General features: G+C 53.2%; 1 protein-coding gene across 2 annotated transcripts in view; it reads left to right on the forward strand.

Moving 5' to 3' along the window:
- The window catches only part of COL23A1 (collagen type XXIII alpha 1 chain), a 376,188-nt gene that overhangs the window by 349,875 nt on the left and 9,650 nt on the right, over positions 1-16,663 (forward strand). Inside the window, exons 6-17 of one of the 2 annotated variants that reach the window (XM_043465726.1) lie at positions 208-234; positions 1,654-1,680; positions 3,031-3,057; positions 7,150-7,266; positions 8,274-8,309; positions 8,718-8,744; positions 10,416-10,460; positions 11,420-11,464; positions 12,883-12,960; positions 15,019-15,072; positions 15,685-15,729; positions 16,560-16,649. In XM_043465726.1, the coding sequence (XP_043321661.1) occupies positions 208-234; positions 1,654-1,680; positions 3,031-3,057; positions 7,150-7,266; positions 8,274-8,309; positions 8,718-8,744; positions 10,416-10,460; positions 11,420-11,464; positions 12,883-12,960; positions 15,019-15,072; positions 15,685-15,729; positions 16,560-16,649 (618 nt within the window). The remainder of the gene's footprint in view (positions 1-207; positions 235-1,653; positions 1,681-3,030; positions 3,058-7,149; positions 7,267-8,273; positions 8,310-8,717; positions 8,745-10,415; positions 10,461-11,419; positions 11,465-12,882; positions 12,961-15,018; positions 15,073-15,684; positions 15,730-16,559; positions 16,650-16,663) is intronic. The other variant, XM_043465727.1, reaches the window with a different exon arrangement.

Genomic DNA, 16,663 nt, shown 5'->3' on the forward strand with positions numbered 1-16,663 from the left:
GGAGGTGGGTGGCTTTGAAGGAGAAATGGGCTCTGTTTTCGGAGGAGGGGGTTCTGGGCAACAAACCCAGAGAGTCCGTGCGAAATGTACCCAAGACCATGAACTCAGGGCAGGCTTTGGTCTCTCGTCACTCAGTGCCTCTGGGTCATAAAACACAGAAGAGATATAACCTCTGTGCTCTCTCTGTCTCTCTTTCTCGTTTTCCAGGGGCCACTGGGTCTGGATGGAAAGCCTGTAAGTGATAACAGGGCAGTTGTAGGTGTCCTGGGGTGGGGCTGCCCCTGGGGTTGGGAATGACCATGGACGCCAGAGGGAGGAGCCACTGAGAATGTGGTTCAACATGGAGAGAAGCCATTTGACTGTCAGAGTTGAGTTCAAATCCAGCCCCACCCCCTACTGACTGCAACCTTGTGGAGGCCTTTTCACCTCCCAAGCCTGAGGCTTCTTTTTTTGTCAAACAGTCATATTACCTCTCTCCATAGGGATGCTGGGAGTGCAAAAAACTGTCAACAACACTGTCCCTGATGTCCAGTCAGCCCTCAAAATGCCTGCCCTCCCAGTAGGCCCTCAGCACATAGCATCCCCTCACGTACAGTCTCAGGAGTTGGATGGCGGACACCACACTGAAGAGTGTTCCACACCTGGGTCAGAGGTGGTCCATGGGCGCCCTTAGCAGAATAAATAAGATACACACAGATAGCCTAATTAAATTAATAGTTGGATATGGATGGAAGAAAGGAAGGACAGATGGACGGATGAGTGGATGGATGAGTGGGTGGATGGAAGGACAGTCAAGTGAGGTGATGAATCAAACACTGTACAGACAGTTGGATGCAAGCAAGAGTAGATGAGTTTGTGGATGTATACATGCATGATGGTTGGGCAGACAATTGAGTGAAAAATGAATGGATTAACAAATGATTGGAGAGCTGACTGATGCTGGGTGCATTATTGAAGGATGGGAGGAAAGAACCCAGTACCTAGATAGATGAGTTGTTGAAAGAGTGAATGGGCGAATCCATTACTAGCTGAAGAGAACATGATTTGGGATGGAGTGATCCATCCCAGGGATCGAGGCCCCTGACCTAGAGTGTGAACGCCCAACTGGCCCCACTGCAGCCTAGCCCCCACCTCAGGGTCTCTGAGCCCCACAGCCAGTGCCTTGTGTGTGACCTGACCCGCTTCCCTAGAAGTCCTGGTGTTAATAACTTGGCAAGACTGAAACAGACATATTTCCTGCAGCCAGAGGGTGATGGCAACCACTGTGGCCTGCCAGGAGCCACCTCCAGCTTCTCACACCTCCAGACCCAGAAGTCAGTGACTCCTCACTGGTGTCTGGGCCCAGCAAGGGCTGAGCGGGGAGAGCTCTGTTCTCTGGGGGGAGTGACTAGCACATTTGCCCCCGTTCAGAGAGGACGCCAGTGACTGCCCCAGTGCCCTGTCTTCCTCATGGTGAGGACTGAGGTGCAGAGCTTCCTTGGGGCCAGCACGGGCAGCTCAAGGCTGATAGGTTCCCATGTCTTTTCACTCAGCCACTCACAGCTCTGCTCAGCCTCACAGGCCTTTCTGCCCTCAGAGCCTCAGGGAAACCAGAAGGGGGTCAGCCTAGTCCTCTTTACTCACCCATGTTCTTTCTCTGTCTCCCTTCTCCAGGGACTTCCAGGCCCCAAAGGGGAAAAGGTAAGTGATGCTGGAGGCTGTCCAGATGTGGTAGGCTGAAAAAGGAGGCCAGAAACCTGCCTTCAAACCCCAGTCCCAGGGTGTGATCTTGGGCAAGGCACATCCCCTCCCGGAGCCTCAGTTTCTTCATCTGTGAAGTGGGGTTAGTGGTGCCTACCTCCTAAAATGGTTACAAGGCTTACATGTGACAAGTTAAAGTACCTGGAGGGTTGAATCTGAGTTCTTCTGGCACCAGAGTGTAACAAAAGTCAAAGCATAGTCTGTCCAAAATGACGGGTTTCCAAAATTATCAAACCTGAAAAGAGGAAGGTACCAGAAAAGCCCAGGGAATTGAACACTGTTGATGGCATTCTTTGTGGGGAGAACACCTCCCAGGAAAACAAATGATAGAGAGCTAGCCCCAGGATATTTGTAGCCCTTTGTGAGAAGGACTTCCCTGGCATTTGGGCACTAAATGTCACAGTCAGACTCCTGGAGGGCTGGGACTCCAGGTGCCTTGTAGGGGAGCAAGAGAGAGGAGAGACCTGTGTGTCCCACAGTGGAGTCAGGAGCCAGAACAGCCCTGGGTGTGGTAGAACGAACAGACACTTCTTAAGCAGGACAGGGCCAGGCTGTGCTGCGCCACCCACAACGCCCACTGCCATATGCCCTGTGTGGGTCAGAATAGCCAGGGTTCCCATCCACCATCGGGGCTGAGCAAGGCACAGGATCTGGTGTTTGGAGCCTCAGGTGTGCATTCCAGCTCCACTGCAACTGTGTCATCTTTGGCAAGTTACTCCATCTGTAAATTAAAACCAACTTCTCATGCAGAAGACTACGCAAGGTAACAGACTAAGTGTTCTTTGTAGATGAACAAAGAATAGGCACCAGCTGGTAGGTGGAGTGGTTACCTTCATGCCAGTTCTGGCTAATGCCACTGAGTCGTAGAAATGAGGAAGGCAGGGAGACCTCTCTCTTGAAATCAGAGAGAAATTGTTGTCTTGGCATCTACCGCTACATAGCACACTGCTCCAAAGCTTGGTGACTTCAAGCGGTGAATCAGTTATCATCCATCATTATCTGGAAGTTCGAGGGTTCTATTCCGCTGTGTCCAGAGGCTGGCAATAGATAGAGGACCGCCTCACTCCAAGCCCCGGCTCTGCTAGCTGTGTGACCTTGGGCAAGTTACTTAGCCTTTCTGTGCCTCAGTTTCCTCAATGGAAATGGAGATAACATAGAGCATGTCTGTTATATTTGTTGGAATTGGAGTGAGACCATGTATGTGAATCACTGAGCACAGAGCAGATCCTCCACACATGTGTAGAAGTAACAGAAGTAGTGGTGATGTATCATCCTGTTTTTTGTTCCTAGGGTGCACCAGGAGACTTTGGCCCCCAGGTAAGAACCAAGCAAGACCCTCCCCTGGCCCCACGTGGTTTGTTTTATATCATAATAAGTGTTTCTTCTGGGTCCCTTTGCTTATCACAGAAAGAAGTGAGTGACAGCCCCCTCCCCACCCGTGATCTATCTTGCTGCCTGTTTTTATTTAAGCAGCCATCGGGTAGAAGCCCGAAGCACCTTGATTTGGCCAAAGCTTCCATTCTCTGCACAGACAAGCAGACATCCTGGTCACCCTTATCACCATAGATAGGCAGAAAGTGGGGCTGGCACCGGGCCCAGACTAGAGACTGATCTTCCTGAGAGCAGCCTGCACCCAGGAAGAGGGAAGGCTGTGGTTGGAGCCAGATGCCCTGAGCCCAGAGTTCAATTCTGTCGCTTACCAGCCGAGTGACATGAAGTGAATCACCTCCTCCTCTGAGACTCAGTTTCTCCCACTGTGAGTGGGGGTGACGTCCTATATCCCAAGCCCCTGAAATGAAGGTTCATGGCAATCAGGAAAGTGGGTACCCAGCTAAGTGGGAACAGTAGATCAGAGTCTCCTCTAGCCCTCCATGCCCCCTGGGCCCGGGTACCCAGAAGTGCCTCCTGCCAAACCAGGGGTCTCCTCAACAGAGTCTGAAGCAGAGTGAGGACTCCCGCTGGATGGGCTCCATGGACTCCACAAAACATGTCTTGGCAATTCATGTGGCTATTGGTGGGGAGCTCAGCCGGAGATGCCCGCTCATGGATCTCTGTGTGGCTCAGGCCTCTCCCAGCCTGGTGGGAGAAGGGCCGTCCCAAGAGCAGCATTCCAAGAGGCGGGAGGCCAGTTAAGAGCCACCTCCAGAAGGGACACGGCATCGTGTCCACAGCTTTCTGTTGGTCACAGAAGTGACAGGACCCATCCAAGTCAAGAGGGTGAAGAAATGGACTCCAGCTCTTAGGGGAGGGCGAGGTCCCTTTGCAGAAGAACCCGAGGGATGGGATCAAGCATAGCAGCCCTCTTTGGAGACTCTTAAAAGGTTGTTGCTGAACCATGAAAGATGCAGGGGTTCTTGGCCTCTGGAGGAGAAGAATTCAATCGGGGGCCAGTGAAGGGGCTTGATCACTCAGAGCTTTTGTGTAATAAAGTTTTATTAAACTATAAAAGTGATAGAGAAAGCTTCTGACATAGACATCAGAAGGGGGCAGAAAGAGTGCCCCCCTGCTAGCCTTTAGCAGTATGTTATATCCCTATCAGCGAGCTGTTAATTAGAGAAAGGAGGTGTCTCAAAACTCAGAATGGCACCAGGCCCCTCAGCTACAACATGCATTTTGAGATAACATTGGCACCAGGTGAGTCATCCCAGACCATAAGAGGACTGACATGAATCTTGAAGAAAGGGAAGTTTCCAAGTAAATATATAGTTTCATTAACACAGATTAGAACAATGTATGAGTAAAACAGGTTTGTTGAGCCCTTATTGGTTCTCAGTCTTAAGCAGAACCAACTTGAAGAAAGACAGAGCCTAGGGTAAATACATAGTTCATTAACATAGCTGAAGACAAACATGTCCATTAGAAAAACACCTCGGTTAGCTCAAGGTTTGAGAAAAGTTAAGTTCAGGTGGAGCCAGGTGTCATCATCGCAACACAAAATTTTAAGAGAAACCTCTTTTTAAATTTGTATAGAGAAGGAAAAAAATCTGACACTTGTTTGTTTCCTCCTGACGCTTAAGAGAAAGATAAAAAATGTCTGACACTTGCAGCCTATTTCCTCCATTTGGAGACCCCTGGCCTTCCTGCCTGTAACCCTCTCACTGTGGACCGTCACTTCCAATGCCCTTCCTCTCTCCAGGCTGGGTTAAGTGGTTTTGCCTCCAGAAATAGCCTGGTGGTTTCCAAATCACCCTCCTGCCTTTCTCATCAAACACCTGTTTGCTGACTAGATGGTCTTCCCGAGGCTCAGTCCGGACTTTATAAGTAGAGACCATCACGTGTACGGTCGCCGCATCCTCAAGGTAGACTGGCCGAGTCTGGGCTGCTGATGTGCACGCTCCCCTCGACTCATCCCGCGTTCCTAGGGGGAGACCTCAGCCATCCGATCCTGGGGGGAGAAGGGTGTCCAGCCTCATTCCAAGTACCTCACAAGTTAAACACCCTCTAGAACATGCTCGAGTGTCGACATTCATTTTCTGCCTTGATAAGGAGAGTCCAGATCAATGGTTCCCACCCTGAGCCTTTGAATTGTTTAGCAACTGATCCCTAACACAGGGTAAAATGAGACAGGAATCACCCACCACCACTGCCCCTCTCATTGGGTAACATTTTCAAACTCTGTTGTCTTTTGGCTGGAGTTCTATTCTCTTGGTGAGGACCCTGGCTAACTCAGACTGGTCAGAAGATCTGTGTGGTGGACATTGAGAACTTCAGTTAATTTTTTAATTGGGAAGACAAGTGAGCTATGTCATATGTGCTCTGGTCTAGAGAGGCAAATTTTCTCATATCGTGGGGTCCACAGATTGAAAAAAACTGTCTAAAAGAGACTCTCGCCTCAGTGGCCAGAAGAGACACTCCCTTTCCTAACTCTGTAACCCTGGGTAAATTATTACATTCTCTGACCCCTGGCTTCCTCATCTGTTAAAAAAGTAGCAGTGCCCTGGCCAGGTGGTCACAGGGTTGGGTGAGACAACCTCACCCCTCGGCGCTGGACACGCAGCAGGGGCCGGATCTACAAAAGCCTTCTTCCTTTCTTGGCAAGAGGTGGGTTGGGAGTTGTTGGCGCTGTGAGCCAGGGATGCCCCATTACTGTGCCCTGAGCCAGTACTGGGCAGGCGCCCCCAAGAGCGGCAGAAAGTGCCAGGGGCTCTGCAGTCTCCTCCTCGCGGGGACCTGCCACAAGGTGAGGGCTCTGGCTGCCTGAGGTCTAACCCGTTACTAACATAGCCGAGAGTCAGAGATTGGGTGCTGCGAGAGAGACATGGTGTGGCCCTTTGTCGCTTTTTTGTTTTTTTAAGATAATTATAGATTCACATGCAGTTGTAATAAATAATACCCCCTGTACCCATCATCCAGCTTCCCTCAATGGTGACATCTTACATTGCTATAGTACAATCCCATGACCAGGAAACTGACATAGATGTAATACACCAACCTTATTCCAATTTCACCCATTTTACTTATTTGTGCATCTGTGTATTTCCATGCAATTTTATCACTCTTGAGATTTGTGCAACCACCACACCAAAAGCCTTCCTGCTCTCCATCCATAGCTGTAATTATCTCCTTTCCAGCCCCCATCCCTAACCCCTGGCAACTGCTGATCGGTGCTCCGTCTCCATAAATTTGCATTCCAAGAGTCTCGCGTAGATGCAGTCATCTAGTAGCCATCTTTAAGGCTGGCTTTTTTCACTCCGCATGAATCTCCTGAGACGCATCCATGCTGTTGCGTGTGTCAGTGCTCTGGTTCTTTTTATTTATTGCTGAGCAGTGTTCCGTGATATGGATGGACCCCAGCTGGTTAACCATTAACCATTGAAGGACATCTGGATTGTTTCTCGTGAGGCGCTATTGTGAATAAAGCTGCTGTGAACGTTCACGTATGGGTTTTTGTGTGGACATGTTTCTAATTTTCAATATTTTCAGTGTTTCTCTGGGACCAATGCCCGAGAGTGTGCCTCTAGCACTTAATAAAGCAGGAGCTGAGCGACCAGGAAGGTCTTTCAGGAGGCAAACAGTCCCCTCCCTTCCAAGAGGAAGGGAGCTGTTTGGGCACATGTGTTTTGTCCCACACCTGATATGTCTCATCTCTCACCTAAACTCCATAGCTGGGCTTCAGGCACTGACAGCTGGAGCAATGATGCATACCGTGGAGGGTACGAGATCCTATTGGCCTCTTATGCAGAGGTGTAGGTCATGTCCCTTTATATACCAAGGGACCTGTCCTGTCCCTTTGTATACCAAGAAGTAGCAAGAGGCCCAGTAACAAGGCCCTTCCCTCCAAGCTGGCCACACGCTGGGAAGGCGAAGGCATCTGGCCGCCCCTATGAGGAGGCCTCTCTCTCTCCTCTCTCTGGAGGCCAGAACTCCCTCCGCCCACCCTCAGAGTCATGCTGGCCCCATCTCTTTCAGGGAGATCCTGGGCAAGATGGAGCTGCTGGGCCTCCAGGGCCCCCAGGACCGCCTGGGGCCCGGGGCCCTCCTGGCGACACTGGGAAAGATGGCCCCAGGGGAGCACCAGGCCCAGTGGTAAGAGCGAGCGTGGAGCTGGACCACACGGGATGTGGTTACCAAACCTCCCAACCCTGATCCCAGAACCAACCCCCACCCTATCCTGTCCCCAGCCCCAGCCCAGACTCCTACTCCAATCACACGTTAATCTAACACAAGCCAGGTCCTTGACCCCAACGTAGGCCTTGATCCCAAGTGAAAGAGAAAGTGTTAGTTGCTCAGTCATGTCAGATTCTTTGTGACCCCATGGACTGTAGCCCTCTAGGCTCCTCTCCTCTGTCCATGGGATTTCCCAGCCAAGAATACTGGAGTGGGTTGCCATTTCCTTCTCCAGGAGATCTTCCCAACCCAGGAATCAAACCCAGGTCTGACCCCAAACTCATTTCCAAATCCAGATCCACACCCCCAGTTCAGACTGTTATCCAAACCCTAACTCACGCCTACAGACTCTGATCCAACTCTTAACCCCACTCTCTAACTGCACATAGATTCTGACCTTGGTTATAATCTCAGTCCCAATCCTGACCCTGAGATCCTGTCTCTGCAGCTCTCTACCAACCTCTTCTCCCTCTCTCTCTCTTTTCTTTCCATCTCTCTCTGTCTTTCTCCCTAGTATGAAGCCACTGTTGTCCTCCCTTAGTCCTAACCCAAACAGCGGGGTCAGACCCCATTGTGCCGCCCCCTTTCCTTCCCCCAGGGGCTCAGGTTGGACCATGCTTCCCCTCCAGTGCAGAGCTGGCACCTCCCCTAGACTGCCTCCAGGGTTCCCTATCAGGGCAACTACTCAACGGGCTCACCGATTCCTTGTCGTGCTGGGCACATAACTCCCTGGGCCTCAGCTTTCTCATCTGTGAGGTGAGGACAGTGACACCCACTTTTCAGAGGTTTGGTGAGGACGAAAATGTACTTGCATGAGAGAATGTACTTGCAGCCCCAGCCCAGGGTCTGGCAGGAGATGCAGGCTCAGGCAACTGTGACACCCCCACCCCACGCCACCTCAGTGCTCTTCTCTTATGCCTCCTCAGGGTCCCAAAGGAGAAGCTGGACAAGATGGTGCAACGGTCAGTATCCAGGGCATTTCAGAGGCCTGGACAGGCAGGACCGTGGTTCAAGGCCCGGAAGCTCCTCTCCCCTGCACACCCACAGCGGGACTGGGCATGCAGCCCAGCATGCAACCTGGGCTCCTGCCCCCCCCACCACTGGGGAGCAGATGGGCCAGGACCCCAACCCCAGCAAAATTCTCACAACCCCACACCCCTGGGAGAGAGCCTGCAGTCCACTCATCACGGCTTGGGGTCTAATGCAGATTTCTGTCCAAGATACGAACAGGTGGCTCAGCTGGGTTCCAGAGACAGCTCTGCCACCCTCTGGGACTTGATGTCACCCTTTATAAAACAAGGATGTTAAGGAAGACAACCCAGGTGCAGCCTCTGGGATGATGTCTAACACCCCTTCTTCTCTTGTTCCAGGGCCCAAGTGGACCCCCAGGGCCCAAGGTAAGTGCCTCTCACTCCTGTCTCAGGCCTGGGCATAGGGGACTCCTTCAGCCCACCACTTTCTCCTCCTCCTCCCCCACTGAAGCCAAAGCAGCAGGGTTAGAAGACCAAGTTCTATAACCTTGAACAAGTAACTTCATCTCCTCTCTGGGCCTCAGTTTACTTCTCTGTCAAATGAGGTTATGATAGATTTTTCCTACCTTACCTTCACAGCAGGTTGTGAGGATTGAATAATAAAACCCATTAGCTTATCAGCTGTCTTTTCTTCCTTCCTTGAGCAGCACCTGCCAGGGTGGAAGGCAGGCTATGGTCCTCCTCCAGGAGCCAGGGCCCCTGGACTGGGCAGGAGAGAAAGTGGGGGGGAAGGAGCTATCTTTAGTGAGCATCTTCTGGGAGCTGAGGGCCTTCAATGCATTCCCTCTAATCTCGCAACCACCTTCTGAGACTGGGGGCATCACAGCCCCCATGAGCATTAACTTGCCCAGGATCACTCAGCTTGGGAAGGACCAGGTCAGGGTCAGAGTGGAGTCCAGGACTATCAGCCCCATCACCTGTGTGAATCTCTCCGAGGAGCTCAGGGTCTATGGGCTATGCTGGGTGGAGGTCATCAGAGCCACTTCTACCAGTGGAGGAGGAGCCTGGTGTCCAGGTGGATCTGACCAGGGTGAGCCCAGTGTTTCTGGGAAGAAGATGGGGGCGGCTGTGGAGGGCCTTCTTGGCAGGGATGTGGGAAGTGGCTGGAGATAAAAGCAGGGGCTGGGCACAGCGGGACCAAACCCAAGTCCTCACTGTGGGTGGCTGCTCTTACCTATCTCAGAAGTCAGGATCACATTCATTTGTTCATTCATTCATTCACTCATTCTTAGAGAAATACATCAAACACATAGAATTACTCAGGCACATCATTCGTTCCCACATCAAATTGGTTCTCAAAGTGTGATCCCTGGACCAGCAGTATCATCATCATCATTGGGCCTCATTAGACCCGCGTGTTTGGGGCCCAAAGGCACTGAGTCAGAGACACTAGACGTGGGCATGCTCTGTTCAAGCAGCCCTCAGGTGCTAACGTGCACTCGGGTTTGGGAACCACTGACCCTGATTGATATTCCCCCATTGTTTCCCATGGACGGGCCTCCTCCTCCTCATACTGTTCTCAGCAAAGCTGTGCCCTCCTCCGAAGGGCCATCCCCAGCCATCTACTGAAGCCCACACTCCCCCTGAGTCCCTCTCTATCCCGCCATTCCTTTATATTCTCTTCCTGGCACATCCACTACCCAACATGAGGCTATGAATTTATCTGGATATTTCCTGGCCCTTGGTCTCCTCTGACCCACTGAGCAGGAATATTGTCTGCCTGGCCTGCAGAGGGTGCTCAGAGATGTTTGTTGACGGAGGGAATGAATTACCTCTCCTTCAGCCAATCCATTCCTTTTGCACACACCTACTCAGCTTGTGGGGACAGGGGACAGAAGCAGGTCTTACCCCACCCCTGCCCTCGAGGGACAAGGAGGGGAGGGAGCACTGCCCTGCTGACCCAGTGTGATCAGTGCCACTACCAGGAGTGGACTGGTGTGCTAGGAAGTGCAGAGCGGGGATGGCCAGCTGACTGCCAGAGGACCCAGCCAATGCATCCAAGTCTGAAGGCTGCAACCTCCACTGTTCTCTCTTCAGGGGGATGACGGCCAACCAGGGCTCTCCGGACCCCCAGGGCCCAAGGTAGGTACACATCCCTCCTCCAGTGGTCCCCCTGCCTCCCATCTCCCCAGTTCCCACCTGCCTGGTGAAGCGCCTACCCAACCCTTTTACATCACAGGCACGTGGGCTGATGACTAGGGCAGGCCAGAGGGAGGCCAGCAGGAAGGCCAGGGTCCCACTCACCAACAGGCCTGGCAAATCATCCAGACCACTGGCCTCCCCTTATGCCCTCAAGTCCTCTGGCTCCCATCTCAAGTGGCCCCACTCTGCCCTTCCCCCGAGCCAGGAACTGGCTGTGTTCCCTGGTCCCTCATCCCCTTAAGACAACAGCCAAATCCTGGCCAGGCTTCTTCTAACCTGACTGAGCCCCTGAGCTTCTCCAACCAAACCAGAGGGGGCCTGGGGCCTGAGTCCATGGGGCTGTACTGGATTCACCACCCCCACCCCAGGGCGGGCTCGGGCAGGTTCTCAGGACCTCCTCTGGAAGCCTGCAGAGCCTGGAAGCTCCACAGCAGACGCCTCTGTTGCAGGGCCAGTCAGGGAGCAAGGGGACCTCAGGTAGAGAATGGCACAGACAGAGCCCTGGGGCCCAAGGAGACATCATGTGAGCTGCTCTGGTTCCCGAAGGCCCATCCTGGGGGAGACTGGTTTCACCTCCAATCTACCCTTTTAAGCTGGGAGTCCAGAAGGTCCCTGGCCCAAGGGTCTGGGCCCTGGCAATCAGAGGCTGGCCTGGAGTCAGGTGGTCTCAAGTAGTGACAAGGCCTTCACCGTGTAGCCTTGGGCCCCTGGGCCTCAGTGGCCCATCTTGTCTACACAACAAGGGGTCAGAGGAGGGTCCCACAGTTCCTCCCTCAACTTGGGAGATGCCAGTCACAGCCATTCAGCCCTGTGCTCTTTGGGGAAGAGGGGACTGGAGGGGGCAGGGGAACTTTTAGCTTCAGCCATACACACCTGGCTGCAGCCACGTGTCTCCACAGGGGGAGCCCGGCCACCCAGGCACTGATGGAGCCGCGGGGCAGCGGGTAAGCAGTCCCCCACCCCAGCCACACCAGTGAGATCCAGGGACCTGATTCCTTCCGAAGTCCCCGTCCCCAGATACCCCAGAGGAGCACTGGTGCTCCAAGAACTTGGAGTCTTTTTTTTTTTAATACTAATATTTCATTAGTGGATTGGGTTGGTTTTTTTTTTTTTTTTTTTTTGCTGTTTAATCCTTAATACATGCTTTGGGTAAAATGTTCAGTTGTGGATGTGAAAAGAAGAGTCCCATCCTCCTCCCTCTTCTCCTCCTCCCCAGGCAAGTGTCTGCCCTCCTAGACTCTTTTCCTTGGCACATTCAACATAGACTTCAATATGTCATGGATGGCGTTATCCTACATGACGTATGGGGGCCTTGCCTTTCCCCCACCCCACTTCACAGTTCACCTCTGTCGCTGGAGCACAGCCACCACAACTGGTCCCAGATCTTTCGTGATGAGCCCCTATCAGCACACCTTGTTCTTGGCCCTGTGATCTCGAGCAATCACATCCCCCTCATGCTCCCACAGGCTGCCTCCCTCCTCCAAGACAAAGGTCTAAGCTGGCAGCCTGGTGGTGCAGATGGCCAGGGAGTTGGGTTAAACACTGAGGGTGGCAGTTCAGTGTACACCTTACGGTTCCATACAGGCCATGACTATGGAGGCAGCTGGCAAATGAGGCCCTGGCCAGGTCTCTTCTCTGGTGCAGCCGGCCTCAAGCCTGACCAGAGTGCTCACGTCCCCTGCTGCTCTAGCAGAGAAGAGTCCAGGGGCGAGGGGAGGTTCAGAGGGGAAAGGTGAGGCCGACAGCAGGGCACACGTCTGTGCCTGTGTCGACAAGTGCGTGTGCAGACACATACGTGTGGACATGCGCGTGGGTGGGTGTGGACTCAGAACTGGGAGTGAATGGGAGTGTCAGCGCCTAATGCGTGCAGCCTCCCCCCGAGGTTAAGAAACTGAGGTACGAGGGCAGCCTCCAGCTGCAGGTCTGTAGTTGGCCTGCACGGTGTTTGGGAGGGTTTGGGTGTTTTTGTTTGCCAACATTTAAAAATCTGAAGCACTTCACATCAAAGTCAGGCTCTCCGTTTTCTCTCAAGGACGAGCCTCAGTGGGCTTCGGTTCTCACGCAAAGGCAAATCACAGCCACCTCCAGACGTGGTGGAGGTGTGCTCCTCAGCCGGCCCCAGGCCTCCCCTCTCCCTCATGTAACCCCCTGCCTGGCCCGCAGAATGCTCACTCAGTGAGCCAGGGTGCCAGTTCCTGAGAGAATTCGAGAAGACACCATGCTGGGGGCTGCCCAGGGTCTAGCTGAGACCTGGCCCACAGTTCACAGGCCTGTATGCAGCCCCAGTTACTAGGTTCTCGGGGCAAAACAAAAATGCCCACCATGCTCTTCCCTGAAATTCTTCCTCTTCTTCCTGCCTCAGGGTCCCCCAGGCCTCAAGGGTGAACAAGGAGACACAGTGGTAATTGACTACGATGGCAGGATCTTGGACGCGCTTAAGGTAGCGTTCGTGGTGGACACCTAGCGTTCCTTTCTTGGGGGAATAGCCACTCACTTTGCACACTTTTTTACACAAGGGACCAGGGGTAGCTTAACACAGAGACTTAACACATATTACGTAACCTCACCAGGTACCTAATATGGAAATCAGTACTGTGTGGAGTCCCACACAGTGCTGAGAGAGCCACTGTAAATGGGCCCATGTGGCCCTGGGCTCCTCAGAGGCCGAGGCAAAAAAGGGCAGCCCGCCCTTCAGAAGCAAGAGGCAGGCCTCTCGGGGCCTTTCTAGGAACCAGAGGCTGGAAGGCTGGATCTCCTAACAACCCCTGGGTGAGAAAGAAGAGTGTGGCAAGGCCTGCTCCAGGAGACTCGGGAGTTGTGTGGCCTCAGCCCTGTCCCAGCACTAGGCAAACCCGGGACCCATCACCAGTTGGAGAGAAGGGTAGGGGGCCAGCTGCTCAGAGGTACTGGAGAGAGGAGCTGGGGTGGGGAGAGGTGGTCCTCAAAGACTGGGGGTCAGCACCGAATCCCACCTGGGCTTCAATTTCAGCTATCTCCCACAGGCCTCAGGGATGCCCAGGCTGATGGTAGTGGTGCCCACCCCAGGCCTGCACGGCGTGGTGTGGTGTGACATGGCCCAGGGGTGTGCCTGTGCGTGGTTGTGCCAGAGCCGCAAGGAGAAGCCCTAAGAGTGCAGAGAAGGGGGGAGGTGGGTTGTGGATGCCAGGCTGGGAGGATGACTGGATTCGTTGGGCAGACATAGAGGGGTGAAGTCGAAAAACACACTGAGGGGCAGGCTAGCTGGGGAATGGTGCAGAAGGTGGAGTCACTGGAGGCAGAGAGGCCACCGGGAAAGCAGGTGCTGGGCCTGAATCTGGAGGAGGGTGGGTGGAATGGAGGAAGGAGTGAGACCAGGGCATCTCAATGGAGGCACCGACAGGAAGGGGCAGGTCGCAAGTTATGGAAGAACCTTAGTGTCCATCAACAGATGAATGGATAAAGATGTGTACACACACACACACACACACACTGGAATACTACTCAGCTATTAAAAAAATTGCCATTTGCAGCAGTATGGATGGATTTGGAGAGATTTATGCTAAGTGAAATAAATCAGACAAAGACAAATACTATATGATATCACTTATATGTGAAATCTAAAAAAATACAACAAACTAGTGAATATAACAAAAAAAAAAAGATAAGCAGATGCACAGATATGGAGAACAAACTAGTGAGGACCAGTGGGGAGAGGGAAGGGGGAAGGGATGATAGAGGGAAGGGATTAAGAGGTACAAACTATTATGTATAAAATAAGCTATGAGAATATGTTGAACAACACAGGGAATATAACCAATATTTTATAATAACTATAAATGAGTATAACCTTGGACAGTGATTTGAAGCACTATATTATAGTGATTATAATATTGTATGTCATATATAATATTGCATATCAACTATACTTCAATTTTTTAAAAGGAGGAGGCGGGTAGGTGAGAGGAGGTGAAGGGAAGAGGCCTGGGGCTTGCCGGACTGGGAGCTGGGTGACAGCAGCCTTTGTTGAGGGGGCATGGGGGCGGGTGGGGGCGATGATGGGCAGGTGGCCTGAGGGAAGCCTGGGCAGGAACAGGAGCTCGGGAGTGAAGATACGGTCCCCTCCCCGTGAAACCAAGGGATGCCCGGGAGCAGCGCACAGCACCAGAGTTCACAGGAGAGGCAGAGAGCACAGTGCTGGGCCTCTGCTGGGATATGATTTGGGGCTGGCTTTGAGTGCCAGCAGGGGTTGGATTTACATTTGCTTCTAGAGGCAGTGCAGAGCTATCATGGGGTTGAGCAGGAGTGTATTGTGATGAAATGTATACTGAGGGCAGAGGGGTAGACACTGTGCTGTCTTACCTGATACCTGGTGCCATCTGCCTGGCCTCCCCCAAGACATAGGCCTGACCTGACTAGGTGGGAAGGGGGCTATATGATCTGCGGCCTCAAGATGGAGAGGTGGGTGGGCAGTGATGGGGAGGCCCCACCTAAACACTGACCCCTTGACTTTCACACACAGGGTCCTCCTGGGCCACAGGGGCCCCCAGGGCCACCAGGGATCCCCGGAGCCAAGGTCAGTGCAGACGTAACTGTGTGGTCCCCCCAGGTCTCTGTCTCCAGGGCCCGCCTCCAGGGTCTCCTCTCTGCCTCTGCCTCTCTCCCAGCACCTTGGCCTGGCCTCTAGGGCTCAGAGGAAGTGGCCCTGCTCCTTCCTAACCAAGCAGGGTACCTTCTTCCTGGCCCTGGCTTCTCCCTGCAATGCCTCATCCACACATATAATCCATAAATGGGCCCCTGTGATGTTACAAAGTCCTGAGGTTACAGAGCCATTCCTATGGCCTGTGTGTGTCGTTCACACCTGCCCACTTGGCTCAGGAGAAGGAGCCCAACTTTAAAATCAGGCAGGATCTGGTCCCGGCCATTATCCCTGGGCTATGTGGCCTGGACCCTCGGCTTCCACCTACTACAGCCATGGCCACACCTGCCCATAGGGACTGAGGAAATGGAGAAGGGGGTGGCTTGTGCCTGGCACTGTGCTAAGCACGCAGTGAGCTTCTTCCTGAAGGTTCAACCTCAGGGACCCAACCCAGGGCCAGTGTGCTGGTCAGAGGAGGCAGGTTGGCCACAAATCCCTGCCACGGGCCGGGGCACCATAACCCCCGCCTTGCTGTCTGTTCCCTTCCAGGGCGAACTCGGATTGCCTGGTGCTCCTGGAATCGATGGAGAGAAGGTCTCTGGGCCTTTCGTTTCCTTGGTGATGCTGTGCCTGATGGTGTGTCGCTGAGTGTGTGCGTGTGTGTGTGTCTGCACGCGTGCGTGCAGAGTTCTAGAAAACAGAACATTTGCTCTGGAGCCTGTGTGCAAATCCCGGTTCTGCCCATGGACCTCAGGCAAGCTACTCACTTTCTGGCAGCCCCGGTTCCTTGGTCCCTCCATTCCTGAAGATGGTAAAAGGGCTGAGGGTTAAATAACGGCACACGGAACACACTCGAGAGTAGTGCCTGGCATATAATAGCAAAGAGTCATCTCACTGTCATTATTAGTATTAGTGTAAGTACACACGCATGTGTATGATAATGCCTAGACAGGACAGTGTCCGTGGGTATCACTTAACATTCGTGGATCTGCCTTTAGCGCTGGGTCCCTGGTGTGTGGCATAGAGTGGACATTATACAATCAGTTGAATGAAGGACTGCAGCAGCAGCAGCAGCTGGTTGGGTGACTGAGGGATGGTTGTTTGTATATGGGGTTGGGGGCTCTCACCATTGGCTCCTGAGATGTGAGCACAGGGTTGGCCCTGACCCCATATGCACCCCCTCAGTAGCTACCCAGTCCTACCTGCTCCACCCCCTCTGCCCCCTACCCCACCCTGCAGCCCTGCTTGCAGTAAGACAGGCGGGGACTGCCCCTCTGTGTTGCCAGCCAGGCCCCTCTGTTCATCCATCACTTGGTCTGCAGGAGAGGACCCACAAGGAAGAAGGGAGGGTCTGGCCTGGCTTAGAATAAGCTCTGCATGGGGGGAGGGAAAGTGCCTATTGTATCTTGTTCTGTGATTTTCAGGGTCTCAAAGGACAGAAAGGAGACCCAGGAGAAGCTGGACCAGCAGGACCCAAAGGGGAAGCAGGAGAAATGGGCTTGTCAGGCCTCCCGGTAGGTAGCTGGGT

This window comes from Cervus canadensis, chromosome 4, assembly GCF_019320065.1.
Source record: "Cervus canadensis isolate Bull #8, Minnesota chromosome 4, ASM1932006v1, whole genome shotgun sequence".
Taxonomy (NCBI): domain Eukaryota; kingdom Metazoa; phylum Chordata; class Mammalia; order Artiodactyla; family Cervidae; genus Cervus; species Cervus canadensis.